At 35.8% G+C, this 15366-nt stretch overlaps 1 protein-coding gene across 4 annotated transcripts in view; it reads left to right on the top strand.

The window, feature by feature from the left end:
- The window catches only part of LOC113092831 (glutamate receptor ionotropic, NMDA 2A), an 86416-nt gene that overhangs the window by 47364 nt on the left and 23686 nt on the right, over positions 1–15366 (top strand). For all 4 annotated transcript variants that reach the window (XM_026258633.1, XM_026258686.1, XM_026258764.1 and 1 more), the window contains one exon: positions 7810–8405. In XM_026258633.1, the coding sequence (XP_026114418.1) occupies positions 7810–8405 (596 nt within the window). The remainder of the gene's footprint in view (positions 1–7809; positions 8406–15366) is intronic.

Here is a 15366-nt window from a genome sequence, read left to right as displayed (position 1 = left end):
GACACAAAAGAACAGACAGACAGAAAGTGTGCTTGAACACTTGATTTTCCAGAATGCATTATGCGTTGCATGTTGAATTTCTTTGAATTACAGTGCAGAAAATTCCTATGAGACAGACAATTCAAAAAAAAAAAGAGAGAGAAAGAAAGAAAGAAAATCACAAACTGAAAGTGAGCTAATTCTTCAAAGCTGAATTTTGCACAACCATGTAGAAAGCAGCAGTCTTACTATAGTTAAGCAGTTATTCATTACCTGAAGCTAACAACTCAAACTGTAGACATTGGACATGTTCCTTTGTGATACCCTGCCAAGCTTGTACTGTTGCCACCTTTGGGGCCTCCTCGTTTGCTGTAATTCTGGTATCAAAAACACACAGTTGGATTCAGATTAAACAATTGTTTTATTTATTTATTTATTTATTTATTGTGCCTGAATGCTCATAGGGAGCCTAAGCAGAGTTTTAATCAAGCTGCCAAATAAAGTCCCATCCAATGATTTTTAAGGCATTCGAGTGGATAAGAGCCAACAGTTTAATCACCAACAATGACAAATTGGAGAGAACCAGTAGTACCCATATACCATTGATCCTTGGGACATTATTCACAGATGAAATCGTGTGCTTTGGATACTGTCAAGTTCTTTCTTGCAGCACATTATTCCTTTCTTTCAGTCTGTCCAGATCTGCCTTTATCTAATTTATCTCTGTTTTGCTATCTTAACTGGCTCATTATCTCCTACTCCTGAGATTCCATCATTTGTTATAGCCTCTCAGAGTAATTTTATGATACTATATTTTTCTCCGCTGCCTTCAGCGAGTCTTTATAGAGGCAGGAATCAGAAAGAATCCCAATATACAATATTATCACTATAGTTACGTCATGATACAATGCACATGGAAAAATGTTTCTTTTGAAATGTCTTTTTGTGCATTTGTGCAATGCACTGTAATCTAACTGTTGTAGTTTTATCTTGAATGCAGCAAGACTATCAAATTACCAATTTGCATGTATAGGCCGGCCTTGTTTTTCTGTGTACTGCCAAAACAAGTATACACATGATTTCGGTGAGGATAGGCATTTTTTGCAGTGAAGTGGTAGAGGTAAAGATTAAATATTTGTTACCAAGCTTTTGAATCGGTGGCTGTAGCACAAGTGGCAAGGTTATGGGTTGTCGGGCAGCCCCATGCACAAGAAATCATGTTCAGGTGAGTCTGGTTTTCTATTACTATAACAGATATTATCAACAGGACAGTACACTTGATTACAAAGACTTCATGTACCTCTGTGTACCTGGACTTTGCAAGGGTCTGTTTCTAACTGATTGATCCCTTGGCTCTAATATATCTTTATAAATGTAGGTTGAAGCCCAGGGCTCACAGGAACTGGCTTAATGGTGTGGGCTGTCAGCTTACAAAAGGTGATCTTTTCTGAGTGTCCTTTCTTGATCTGATCTAAGAAGTCAATGGTGGAACAACATCCAGTGGCGATGGCAGAGATAGGTCATCTAGCAAAATGCCTGAGGTCACTTTCGTGCCAAGGAGGAAGTATGTTCCAAATCATTCCCGGCCTTCATGACTGTGCTCTTCTGTGATCATCAGAGCTCTTCAGAGCAGGGGATGCTAAAGGGTTGAACATGATCAACCAAAAAAGGCAAGTTTTGTCATTGGCTCTAACTTAGACTGGAGGAGATAATTGGCTGAGTACTGTCTTTATTAATAAACATCATGGAATATGTCTTTTACCCTCTCTAAAATCATGCTTTCTAAAATTATTAATGAATTTCCAGCAGCTATTACTCCAGTCTTCTGTGTCATTTGATCCTTTATAAATCATTCTAATATGCTGGGTTGATGCTCAAGAAACATTTCTTTTTCTTATCAATGTTGTTCTTTTAAATATATTTAAGCAGTTATGCTGTTATGGAAACATACTGTATTTTCAGGAGTCTTTAGTGAATAGAAACAAGAAAAACAACTAAATGTATTTAAAGTAGAGATCTTTTGTAATATTATTAAATGTCTTTAAGTTACATTTATTCTGCAAAGATGTTTTTAATTAATCAAACGTATTGATTTCTTAGGAAAACAATACTATCTCTAAACTTTTGAATGATTGTGTAAGTGTGTAAGTTTTGTTTTCTCCTGGAGTGTCAGTCCAAACCCTGGACAGTCTCTGCTGAGTAATAAAAGAAAAGGGAGCTTTTTCAGTACTTCTCCCACTTTGATGAAGTGAGAACAGCAGGCATTTTCCACCAAAAAATGGGATTGCTTTGGGACATATACTGTAGCATACATTCAGAAAGATTTATTCCAAATGTCTTTAGTGCCATAGTAGCTCATTACTCTCTAATGTGTTTAAGCTTCTGTATTTAAAAAGAAAGAAATATGACCGTAGGACAGCAAACTCCCAATTGTCATATTCTGAATCATAATGCTAACAACCATCATAAACAAATCAAATAATCTTTGATAAACTGTATTTTGGAAATGCAAATATGAATAAGCATTTTATCATTTTTTTAGGGCTAATCAGTATGTGTGGATCATCTGTATAATCTCTGGGCTCTGTCTATATCATTTGTGATTACTTCAAAAGATCCATGTGGATGTTAAATTATTGATATGATTTCTCCATTTCTTCCGTTTTTAAATTTGCATGATATCCCAAAGCTAGAAAACAAAAAGTAATCATAGGAATCATAGCCATCTTCATAGTGGCAATCAATGAGTGTTTTCATTAAGCAACACTCATATGCAACATTATCAAGAAAATGGCAGCTCCAAGGTCAGGATGTGTGGACAAATGGGTGACAAGATTAAAGAAGTGCTTTAATGGAAATGTATTTCCGTGCTCTGACCCTTATACCCTCTCTGATTAAAGCAATTTCTAAGCGCACACATGTTTTTGTGTGTTTGTTTGTGTGTGTGTGCATCTACCTGCAAACCTCCAGCTCTACAGCTAAATCCTAACCCTCTTCACATGCTTATCAACCTCCTGCCAAACTGAAAAACCCCTCAGCACCTCAAGTAGCAAAAAAAAAAAAAAAAAAAAAAACGGTTCTTATGTGTGAGTCTGTATTATTTATTTTCGAAACCTGGTCTGAGAGTGGGTATTTTTGATTAGATGTGCTACATGTATTCGAATGGGGTGCCATTTGTAAAGCGGGTCACGCTGAAAATAACATTTTGTCACATTTAGCTTCAAACAATGTTTAAAAAACTATGAATTTTTGACGGTCACTTTTAGATTTAACTATTTAAAATATCTCTAAGTTGACAAATATTGTTGTAAATGTGCTAAAAAGTGACTGTCAAAAATTCATACCAGTTTTTTAAACATTGTTTGAAGCTAAATGTGACAAAATGTTGCTGTTATTTTCAGCGTGAGCCGCTTTACAAAGGCGCCCCATATATGCATATATCCTTTTACACCTGAGATTTGTGTGGGCCTTCAAGTGTGTGTGTGTGTGCGCGCCCATGCACGTGAGCTTCGTGAGCGCGCCTAAACGGTGTGCAGACTAGGGCTGTGCGATTAATCGAAATTGGTATAAAATCACGATTTGACCATGCGCGATTTCTAAATCGCTTTATAGCACGATTTTCCGTGGCCCCGACCTCCCACAGTATGCTATCCGATCCAATCAGAATGCAGTGCGCCTAAGTGGAGCGTGAGAACAGAACAGACTGGGCATATGCTAACTCCAGGTGCACACACTCTGTGTGTGATACGTATTTTTTCCGAGCCCATGTTAATGGATCAGAGCGTTCACACTGCACGCGGTAAAAGATGTGAACAGAAAAGTTTAGAAATAGAAACGTGCGAAAAGAATAAATATCTAGCACATGAGCATAGAGAGAGTTGTGATTGCACTGTTTGAGCGTGAGGAGACATGTTTAAAGTGTGCACGGTTTTGTAACAGAGCAAATTATATCTGTGTGTGAGCGGAGAGATATGCACTCGAGCATTATTTTAATGTTTTTATTATTTAACACATTATTTAACGCATTTTCGCTGCTGCTTCTGCACCCCATACACATACTGTATACTCACTGCAAACGGACTACGTGGGAACCTTGGGCAGTAAATATATTTCAACGCACCACTACAGTGAGCTCTATGACTGGACATGGTTTTATTTTATTTTAATTTTTTTTTTTTGCTATATGTCTAGACATTTTGTTTGACATCTTTACTTAGTGATTATTTTGCCTTATGTCTGCTCTAGAGACATGTTACAACTTTTTGATAAAGCTTTCATTGGTTTTCTTTTGGAAAGATATTTCAAATTTATACTGAATGCATTTATGACTGTAAAGCATGTTTGATTAAAATTGAAATCGCAAAATAAAAAAATAGTGATAGATTTTATTTGTCCATATCGCACAGCCCTAGTGCATACCTCTAATCCAGTTTCATTCTAGAATCTCTTAAAGTGCTGCATTCACAGTACAAAAGGGACCATCCAAAAACATTGAGTGCAGCCACTATATTTGCATTGATTTATTAACTCAGTGTATCTGGGGCATAGCTTTATTATGTCCTGAATTGTTTGTGTGATATACTGTTAGAACGTGACATAACTGGTTTATGTGAAGTTTGGATCAGTTTTGGATCAGTGGAGATGTATTGCTTTGTGACTCAGTTACGAGCTGAAGATTAAATTTTCTCAGTAGGTTCAGGTACAGTGAAGTACAATTTGAATAACATACATTTACCCCTTGTAAATTCAGTTGCCTTTGGACTATTATTTTTTCACTCTGCACAAAGTATAGTACTAATCCTTGGCAAATATAACTCCTCCTTACCTATTTATTTGTGTGTCCCTGTTTGTTTAAGCTCAGTATTTTAAATCTGTCACAGCACTGTGGTGGACAGATCAGTGTCTGTGTGTATGCACAGCGCATGAACCATGATATTCATAAGCTCTATTGTTGCTCGTTTATGTGTTTGTGTATTCCGAGATATCAAGCTGTCACTGCACAAGGATGCATTATTCTTAACTCAGTCAGTGACTCCAGTGTGACAGTGTACAGCAATATCTTTCTTTCTTCCCTCTCCTGTATTCAGTGCTCACTCTCTGCTCCTGTTGCGTGCCCTTCTCTTACTCGTTCCTGTTCCCTCTATAGACCTTTTCACACTTCCACATTCGTAAAGCTCAAGGCTTCAGTAGTAAGGTACAGAAACTTCTGCTTTATCAGCGGCAGTGAGAAACAGCCCTTACACAGTTTTTAAATATTTCTCAGGGGTGATGAAACGAAGCAAAATGATTTCATGTTATACAACTGGATGAAAGCAGATATTTTATGGTTTAAAGCAGAAGTACATAAAGTGGCCCCAAAAACACCCACTTAAAAGTCTGTGAACATCATTGCATTGGATATAAAGTATCAAAGTACACTGCCGTCTGTTTTATTCTTTAGTTTTTTTTTTTGTTGTTTTTTTTGGCCGGCTGGATTTATTTAAAAAAGATACAGTATAAAAACATTGTGAAAATACATTTTGAAATACCAAACTTTGGATTTTTAAAAAAGATTTAAAATGTTTATTTAGGCCTATTCTTGAGATAGCAATGCTGAATTATCTTCAGCCATTACTCCATTTAGTGTCACATTAGTATTATCAGCTTATTTTTGTGGAAATTGTGATACATTTTGGATTACTATTTCTATTTGGAATAGTAAGCTAAAAACAACATTTATTTGAAATAGAAATGTGAGATTATTCATGTTTTTTAATCAGTTTAATTCTTCTTTAAAGTATTAATTACTTTCAACAACAACAAAAAATCTTGCTGACCCCAATCTTTTGAACAGTTGTGTATTTGTTGTTTTATCACTTAAAACCTAACATTTGTAGGTATCTCCTTCAAAGTGTGATTGTGTAATTTATCTTTAAAATAAATGCCACTTTTGTTATCCAGTGCAATGATATTAGTACATTTTAAATGTGGCTTACAGTAAGTGTCCAAATGCTTTTTGAGACCAATGTACACATGTAAACAGCAGTTCAAAAAGTAGTTTTATTAAATATATGCAAAAAAAGCAATATAAACAGGACTACATATAGCAAATAAAAAAACATGCATAAAAAAGAATACATTTATGAGTAAAAATTGGACAGCATAAACAATAAAATTGCACAGAGAGAACAATGATGTTCACATTACTTTCAATAACTTTTTATTACATATATTTTCCATGGATGTTTTAAAACCCTTTTTAAATTGCTCAGAAAGGCATATTTCTAACTCCAGCCAATTGAGCTTGAATGTATAATGACCAAATGTACACAAAACAAGATAAATTACAGAAGTGAGTTTGGATTTTGATGCAGTGTACATAATAGTGGAATAGATGGAAACATTGCTGTGTCTGCAACTACATTATGTTTGAAGTAAAAAGGAAAAATAATATGCTGCAACAACATCAGGGAAACATTAGAAGTAACATTCATTTATAATGTTTCATTTATAACATTTATAACATTCACTTGGCCACATGAAATCCTCTGAGAATCACCTGAATATTAGAGATGAAAAGATAAGAGCTGTAATCGGGCCATAAAAGTTAGGCCCGACAGGACCCGAGCCTGACAGGTTTCGGCCCGAGCCCGACGAGTACATTATGATTGACAGCTTTTTAAAAGCCCGAACCCGTTTACAGCCCGACATTATTCAAATGTGCGCACACACAAAGCTCTTTTGCCTTTTGTCAGGAATGAGTCATGTAAACGTGTTTTTACATAATTTGTTAATAACTAACGTAGACTAGACCACTTGGAAGTTGGAATAAAGAAATAAAATAAGTCCTCTGTGACATCTTAACATCTCAGCACTCTAAATAGACATAGGCTCATTTAGCCTATAAATAAGACCAACGCACCAATAAAAACGAGTCTTTTTTAACAAATTAAGATACATTTTAAATTAAGATGGGTATTTGGCAATAACGAAATTAAGATAAAGGATCTGCAGGATTTTTTTCGCAACAGCAGCTGACATTTAATAAAAGAATAATGCCAACATTAGCGTAAATACTCTGTCCACATTATGCTTTTAAGACTAAATTAATATTTAGTTATTTGAAAAACCTTGACTCACAGAGATTAGGCTAAGCCTACATGTTTTTGTGGAGGAAAATTATTTAATCCACTGTAGATGTCTTCAGCGCGCTCCTGCACTCACTGATGGTGCGTCATTATTCACTCATTATTCTCATTATAAACATGGTCAAAACTTTTCCACACCTCAGACTTTGCTTTAGTTGCTGGTGCAACCAACATGTAATCGCCAGAGGCAAGCCTCCGTTACACCTTTTGAGCATCCATTTTCGCATCTTTCTCACGCTAATCGAAACACATCACTTGACCGCTCATTTACCTCGCAAACCGGAGCGCAAGCCCGAGCCCGGTAAGATGATATAAATTAAGCCCAAACCATCGGGTCCCGTCGGGTTCGGGCAAAGATCTTCACCTCTAACTCAGATACTGTTGTAATGGAAGCTAGCACTAGCAGAAAGTGAACCATGACAAGCGAAGTAAACAGTTTAAAATGTTAAAGTTTTATTGTTTCAGTTCAGCTAAGGTAGTTTAGTTGGTTAATCAGAACAGACGACTGTCCATTTTCAAGAATGCAGGTGGAAGGAAAATTATCGAACTATCAGAGTCGGATGTGACAGCACAAGATTTGTATTTCCCCACATTTCTTTATCTATATTTCCTTTTCTGTCTTCACTCCTACTCATTTTTCCTTTTCTCCTTTTCTCTTCCACCACCTGTTCTTTCTGGCTGTCCCTCTATCTCTTTTTTCCAGGATGTCAGTTCTTCGTTTTTCCAGTTTGGGGCCTCCCTCCAGCAGGAGGCGTTGTTGATGCTTTCTATAATGGAGGAGTATGACTGGCACATCTTCTCGGTGGTCACCACCAAGTTCCCAGGTTTCCAGGAGTTCATAGCCACCATTCGTGCCACGGTGGACCAAAGCTTCATTCGTTGGGACCTTCAGAGCGTAGTGACGCTGGACGGTGTTGGCGAACCTGAGGACCGTGCCCACGTGCAGCTTAAACGCATCCAGTCACCCGTCATCCTCCTCTACTGCTCCAAAAACGAAGCAGCGCTGGTTATGGAGGAAGCTCGTTCACTAGGGCTCACTGGGGCTGGCTTTGTGTGGATTGTTCCTAGTCTGCCGACAGGAAATCTTGAACGAACCCCAGAAGCCTTTCCGATGGGGATGATATCGGTGGCATATGATGAATGGGATTATCCCCTGGAGACGCGTGTGCAGGACGCTGTAGGAATTATCAGTTCTGCAGCCGCTGCCATGTTCAGAGAGGAAGGTCGGATACCTGACGGAACGGCAAGCTGCTACGGCCAGTCAGAGAAGCTGGAGGTGCCGCCAAGTGCTCTGCGAAGGTAAGCACAGATTGGTTATGGTTGCTTGCATGAGAATTTGTTTGCATAATGAAATGGACAATCATACACAAATATTGAACTAACCTGAGGTAAATCCTATCATATGTACTGTGTAATGGTAGTTATACTTTGAGAAAGACAGATTAATTCAACATTAACATGATAAAGCTCAATATTTTTCAAACTCTGTAATCTCGACATACTTATGTAGATGCTTCATGCTGTTTCTTTTGGCTCGCCTTTCTGTACTACAGCTTGGCCACCTACTTCTTTGGGCAAGCAGTTCCTTTTACAAGGCTCAAACTTACTGGCAAACAGTACTCTTTTTTTTGTTACTCAATCCAGCAAAGTGGCTAACATGAGTTTCCAGAATATATTATTCCGCTCTACAATAGGTGCACTTTGAAATGAGAATAGTAATTAAAGAAATGAGTAGTACTTTTGACAAATGTGTCAAAATGGTGTTCACTCTATGAGAGTCTTAAAAAAGCAGTTTTATTGTACATAAGTGACCCTTTTATTGTAGCCATCATGTTGAAATAACTTTGAATGAGTTAAGTAAAGAAACTTCCAGAAAACAATTTTTTCAACTTATGTTATGCATCTGTCAGTTTGTCATCTGGATGCTTTTGATAGATTTCAAGGGCATAAGAAAGGCCAATGCCATCATATTGGTGGTTTCAGAAGACAAATTTGGACAGGCAAACACCAAGGGTTCAAGGTTTGGCTGGTTAGCATGGTCCAATTAGCCCCTGATTGACTTGAAAACAATTGTGTCCGGAACTGAGTGGCTACAAGCAAAAATGGCAGAATTCAAATTGCATATACTTCCAAGAAGACCAAGGAACTGGCATTGAAATGAATGCTAACAGACAGATTTCTCCAGGCATTACAGACCTCCATGCTCTACAAGACACAAACTCAGCACCCTTCGGTAGGCACAAATTCATGCACATGCTAACTCATAGTAAGTCCATTCTTGACAGCATTTCAACAAACAATGTGGAGGAAGGTCTTGCATTTTGCACAGAATGGGGAAAAAGATCCAAACAATATGGATGAGACAGTAGTTGAGCAGACGTGGGCAGTAACTAGCTGCCACTTTGATGATTTTATGTTGTTTTTGGCATCCACGCTTTTCCCCCCGGAAATCGTATTGGCTGCTTGTCATCGCTGCTTGGAGATGCACAAATGCACACATCTCACTGTTCAGCTTTCAGATTTAAAAAAGTTTGCAACTGTGTCAAAAGTGCATGCACTGTGAGCATCCATGACGATCTGGGGTTTAAAGCATGAAAGGGTGATAAGCAAGTCTTGTGGTTTATGTTAGACATAAGAGCTAGGAAAATGTAAAGGTCAACAAAAAAAAGAAAGAGCCAACAGCATTTATTATATAGTTCACTTTAATTTGTAGTAGGTCTGGTTCCCAACCTGTGGACTGGGTCCCACTAGGGGGCCTCAGAAAGCTTTAAAAGTATTTCAGTGTAAAAAATTATTGCTAATATATTGAAATAATATTTTATCTAAGGAAGTTCTAAGTTCTTATCTCGGCATAATGAAAGTTATTTTCTCGTTATCACAACTTATTTTTTTTTGTGATCTCGACATAACTAAATTCGTTTTTCTTTAAGTTACAAAGCTCCGTCAACAGGTGACACTATAGACCTTTTGGTACTATAAGTACAAGTAGTCCACATCCGCGCTGTGTACGCATCCAGATTGCTCATGTGGAAAGTATAATGGAGGCTTTACACAAAATGTTTAGTGTAATCTCTCTGGAAATATCAACAGTGGTTGATTAGCCTTTATTTATGTATTGTAGACGTTATTTCTATATGAAGCAAAATTTGCTGAAATATCCACTGCATAGGCTAAAGTATAAGAGCGCATGGTTTATCTGGCCATCATGCGTGTCAAAGTTGAGTTCGTTAATATAGCAACAGTAGATTAAACAATCATTGTAAAAAAAAAAACTTTCATTATGTCGAGATCACGAGAAAATTAAGTCGTGATAACAAGAAAACTACTTTTGATATGTGGAGATCATGAGAAAATTAAGTTGTTATAATGAGAAAATTCTGGTTATGTCTAGATCGCGAGAAATATTAAGTCGTTATAATGAGAAAACAACTGGCTATGCCGAGATCACGAGAAAATGAAGTCGTTATAACGAGAAAACAACTGGTTATGTCAAGATCAGGAGAAAATTAAGCTGTGATAATGAGAAAACAAGAAGGAAAAAACATAATAATGCATGGTCTCTTAGAACTTCCGTACTTATCTAAATTTAAATGTAAAGAAAAAAAAACATAAACAGTCAATAACCATTATATTGATAACTAAACATCTATTTAAGAACATACAGTTCTTGCAGCTTCTGGATTCACAAAATCATGGGTCATTAATGCAATATATCAGTTTCTGTTAATAAAAAGGTTGAAAACAACCTGCTTTGTAATAAATTACAGCAGAAATAATGGAAATATTTTAGCCTGTTTGGGGGACCTTTGAATACTGTGTTGGATGCTGGGGGGAGCCTTATGATCAAAAAGGTTGATAACCACTGCTCTAGATGTTGTAGATATTGTGTAAATTGTATAACATAAACATAAACAATTATTCCAACAAGGTTCCTAAATATCTTAAATTGCTTAACAGTAGTCTTAATTGTAATTTTAGAGGTCTTAAAATTCGGGGATGGAAAAACAGGCTGTGGCTGCATGAGTTAATTGAATGTGAATGCTGAATATAAAAACAGCACTGTGGATGCAGATTCTGCAGGCTTATGTTTCCAGAGCAGTTCACAATCAATGAAAATCGTGCATTTATACCATGTGATTTTTTTTTTTTATGATCTACTTTTGATGAAATATGACAGTGTGAGAATGTGTATTTTTTGTGTCTTTTTTGAATGAGCGGCTGGCAGTAGCAAATCATTTAGAATTCAAAATAAGAGTCCTTGTTTATTTCAGCCTTGTTTATAATTAAAAGGGAAGAAAGGACTAAGAACATTAACATTCATTATTATCATTATCAGCAAACTTCAATATCGGTTGACCTCTAATTCATATGTCTTGATATACTGATACATAAACCAATTTCAATACATCAGCATATATTAAATGTGTTTTGAGTATTTTAAACTTGCAAACACCCAGGTCAAACTTGTGATGTCTACATCAGCCAGGAAGACGTCCATATCACACACATTAGTCGGAAACAAAATCTGCTCTTAGTTCAGATTTCGAAAGCACTTGCTGTGGCTGTTTTTTTAGAATGCACAGTTATCAGGAGTTGCCATGGGTTACCATCAGTAGCTGTTTGCAGCGTTGGTATCCGTCTGCTCCGAGTAGGTGTTCCTTTTGATCTCTCCCTCGTTGCTAAGGCTGTCTGTATCTGGGACACTGCAGACTCTTCGGTGTGGGAACATTTTGTATGACGCCACCATTCACAGAGCTAGAATTAACCTTTGAAATGCCTCCAAGAAAGATGTATAGATGCATTGTGATATCGGTTATATCAATGTACATAAATATAGTATAGTGTGAGCAGTGGTATTTTTTACAACACAGAATGATCATAAAAAAGAATTAGACTTTAACCTGTAAACCTGTCCCCCGACGCCCGCATCCTCAACAGCCATCAACTCGCACATGTCAATGTTTACGAATAGATTAAATGGAACTGGACAAATTTAATCTTGACAAACTATATATCATTATAAAGATCTAAGCCTCAAGCATCGACGACAGATCGCTGTTTTTCAATTGAAAGCTTATGAAGACTATTTGCTTGATTTGTGTAAGCAGTACACATCAAAACATGAAGAATGAAAATGCAGTACATACCAGATTCGTCGTAATAATGAGTCATAAACACATCCAAAGCTGTAAATCCCGGTTTAGTTAGAAAGGTAAGGGTCTACTGAACGACACCTCGTGTAGCATGTTTAGTCCAATGAAGCAATAACATTGTAATATGGATGATAATTCCTTTGTTTATATTTCAGTTTTTCAGGGACAGAACTGTTTGTGTCAGTTATGGAATAACTCACGCTAAAAAAACGGCATAGTTTTGCAGCATACAGCGTCACAAACAGAATAAGACGATCCACAAAGAAAAAAAAGAAAGAAAAGTGAAAAATAGTATATTTGAATTCTGGCGCTCTCTCGTGACGGCTCATGAAGCACACATTGTAATTCATTGTAAATGCTGCATTTCTAGCAATCTCAGGATGTTCTTTTATTGGCATACATAGCAAAATATATTTTTTTTTATTTAATTATTTTTCTTAATCAAATTATTCTTATTGTATTTTTCTAGTGCTCAAATTAATCACTTATATGATGTCTAAGTTTCTGTCTAGTGTTTAAGAATTTAAAAAAAAATCTAGACATAGTCTCATATGGCTCTAGACATAGTCTCATAAAAATATTTGCAGGAATCTCATTTTTCATGATATCTTCTTCAGATTTGAAATAGAAACTCATGAGACATTTGACTTTCAACCCATTACTTTCCTAGATTGCTCCAGGACTGATTTCAAGTATTTATATATATATATATATATATATATATATATATATATATATATATATATATATATATATATATATATATATATATATATATATACAAAAAAATCAGTGTGGTAAAAAAAAAAAAATCAAGGCACTTCAGTGTCTATAACTTTTAATATTTTTGAGCATGATCAAATCTGGTTGATAAAAAGTAAAGCCCTGAAAAAAACACTGAAGTAAGAAACAATTTTAAGTTAGGTTGGGCACTTTCAGCTGTGAGTCTCATAATGGGGGGTGCTGGCTAACAGGTTAAAAATGGTGTTGCAATCAAAAACGCTAGTGTAATGTTCGCCAAGATGTCAATAAAATTTGGAAAGTATAAAACAGTTGGCTGTCATACATATACATGTACATATACATATACACACAATCAGAATCAGAATCAGAATGAGCTTTATTGCCAGGTATGTTTACACATACGAGGAATTTGTTTTCGTGACAGAAGCTCCGCAGTACAACAGAATGACAGCGACAGAACATAAAACACATAATAAAAGAATAAAAAATACAAATAAGTAGATAAATACAAATAAGTAGATAAAACCAAACCAAAAATACTATATCTGAGAAGCAGGTGTAGTTCTGGCCTTTGTCTTTCTGTCTTCCCAGAGGTTAAACCCCATTTCTGACAAATGTAGTGTATGTGTTGTCTTAATTAATTAACTCCCCTCCTTCACACACACATATGTATACAAACAGCTACCCTATGAAAAGTAATGCCAGCAATTAGTCCCTATATTACAGACTGTCATATGGTGTATTGAAATACATCGATATAGAAGCTTTGGCCAATACCGATTAGATTGAAATTATGAGTAAATAAGTGCTTTTGTTCTGAATATCAAATCATATACTATAAAACAGTTACTTTCAGTTGTTGAATTTGATTGGTGAAGCACCTTTCCAACCATTTCACTATTTGTATCACGCCTGTGTTTGTACTTTCCAGACAGACTGTCTATGCATTAGTGGTGAGGAGTTTTCAGTAGCCTAAGTGATTTTCAATTAAATTAAACAATGAAATGAAACAAGTAACTGTCTTTATGAGTGAATCATTTGTTCAAATACATTGATTTATTCAGGTATGAAGCAGGTGGCTGTTTTTAATGAGTGAATCATTAAATATTTAACTAAATCATAAAAAAATTAAATAAAAAATACTTTGGATTTTTTCAGTAAGTTGTGAAGCACCTCTACTGTGTTGCTTGGACTACGGTAGTGATGATACCTCAATTTCAGCATAAGAAGGCAAAACCTAACTTATTTATGCATTTTTTTATTGCACATAAAAATTATTAGTGAATGAGACCTAATGGCCTAACAAGTTTGTATGAAGGTGACTCTTAAGGTAACTTGTTTCATATATGGATCACCTTAATACAATCAATGATCCAAGTACTATTGATAAAGACAGATAATCATCACAGATAGACTGGATATCGGTAAAAATCAGCAGTGATAGATTTTAATTCCTCCATAATCATGATTGGCCATGTTTTCCAATTTTAGCAATCATATCAGCAAAATCCAAAATTGGTCAAACTCTACTCATTATTATTATTATTATTACATAATCTTTAGTTCCCCGTTTTTGTAAGGGCAATGATTTTTGAACGTGATGAATTAGATTTCAATTTGAATTTTAATCCAGTGAAGGCTGTAGCAATCGTCTACTTTTTTAATATCTGACATTTAGCCTAAGGGTTGTGAAGTCTTTACTACGTCCATGTATGTATACAGGTGGAAGTCACAAGTCTTTTTGGTATTGCCATATGTTGTTCTTAACTCTTTCCCCACCAACATCTTGAAAAGAGTTGCCAGCCACTGTCAGTGATTTTGATGATTTTCACTAAAGTTTGATGGCCTCCAGTATATCTTGCCATATGAATATTTGAATATGCAATGCACCAAAATAAATCAGATCAGAGCCTCTATTTTTAAACAAAAAAATCTGTTTTATTCTAGCTTAAAGCATTCTTTTTTTATCAACACCTGAATATAGGAAGATTTCATAAAAATGTTTAGTTTTGAGCAAAATGTAAGACAATGTAAATTGTATCAAAAACTACATCTGGAGTTACAATTATCAAAGCATAAATCCAGTAGATCTCTTCCATCAACACCTCCAAAGCTTGCACAGACATATACCACTTCCTTGATCAACATTTTACTCCATAAAATTATGCAGTTTTCTTGTAAACGCGGTCTATTGCTGATGATAGCATTATTTTTAAAGATGCATCAGTTTACATAAGAGATTGCTCATTTCTCTGTCCTGTTCAAATGTGATTTTGTTCGGGAGGTTTTGTAATCGTTCAGAAGATGTGTAATAGTGCCCCAGAGTGTATAACAGTGAAAACATGAAAAACATGAAAAACTCG

Source organism: Carassius auratus, chromosome 1, assembly GCF_003368295.1.
Source record: "Carassius auratus strain Wakin chromosome 1, ASM336829v1, whole genome shotgun sequence".
NCBI lineage: Eukaryota > Metazoa > Chordata > Actinopteri > Cypriniformes > Cyprinidae > Carassius > Carassius auratus.
This window is presented reverse-complemented; position numbering and strand designations above follow the sequence as displayed.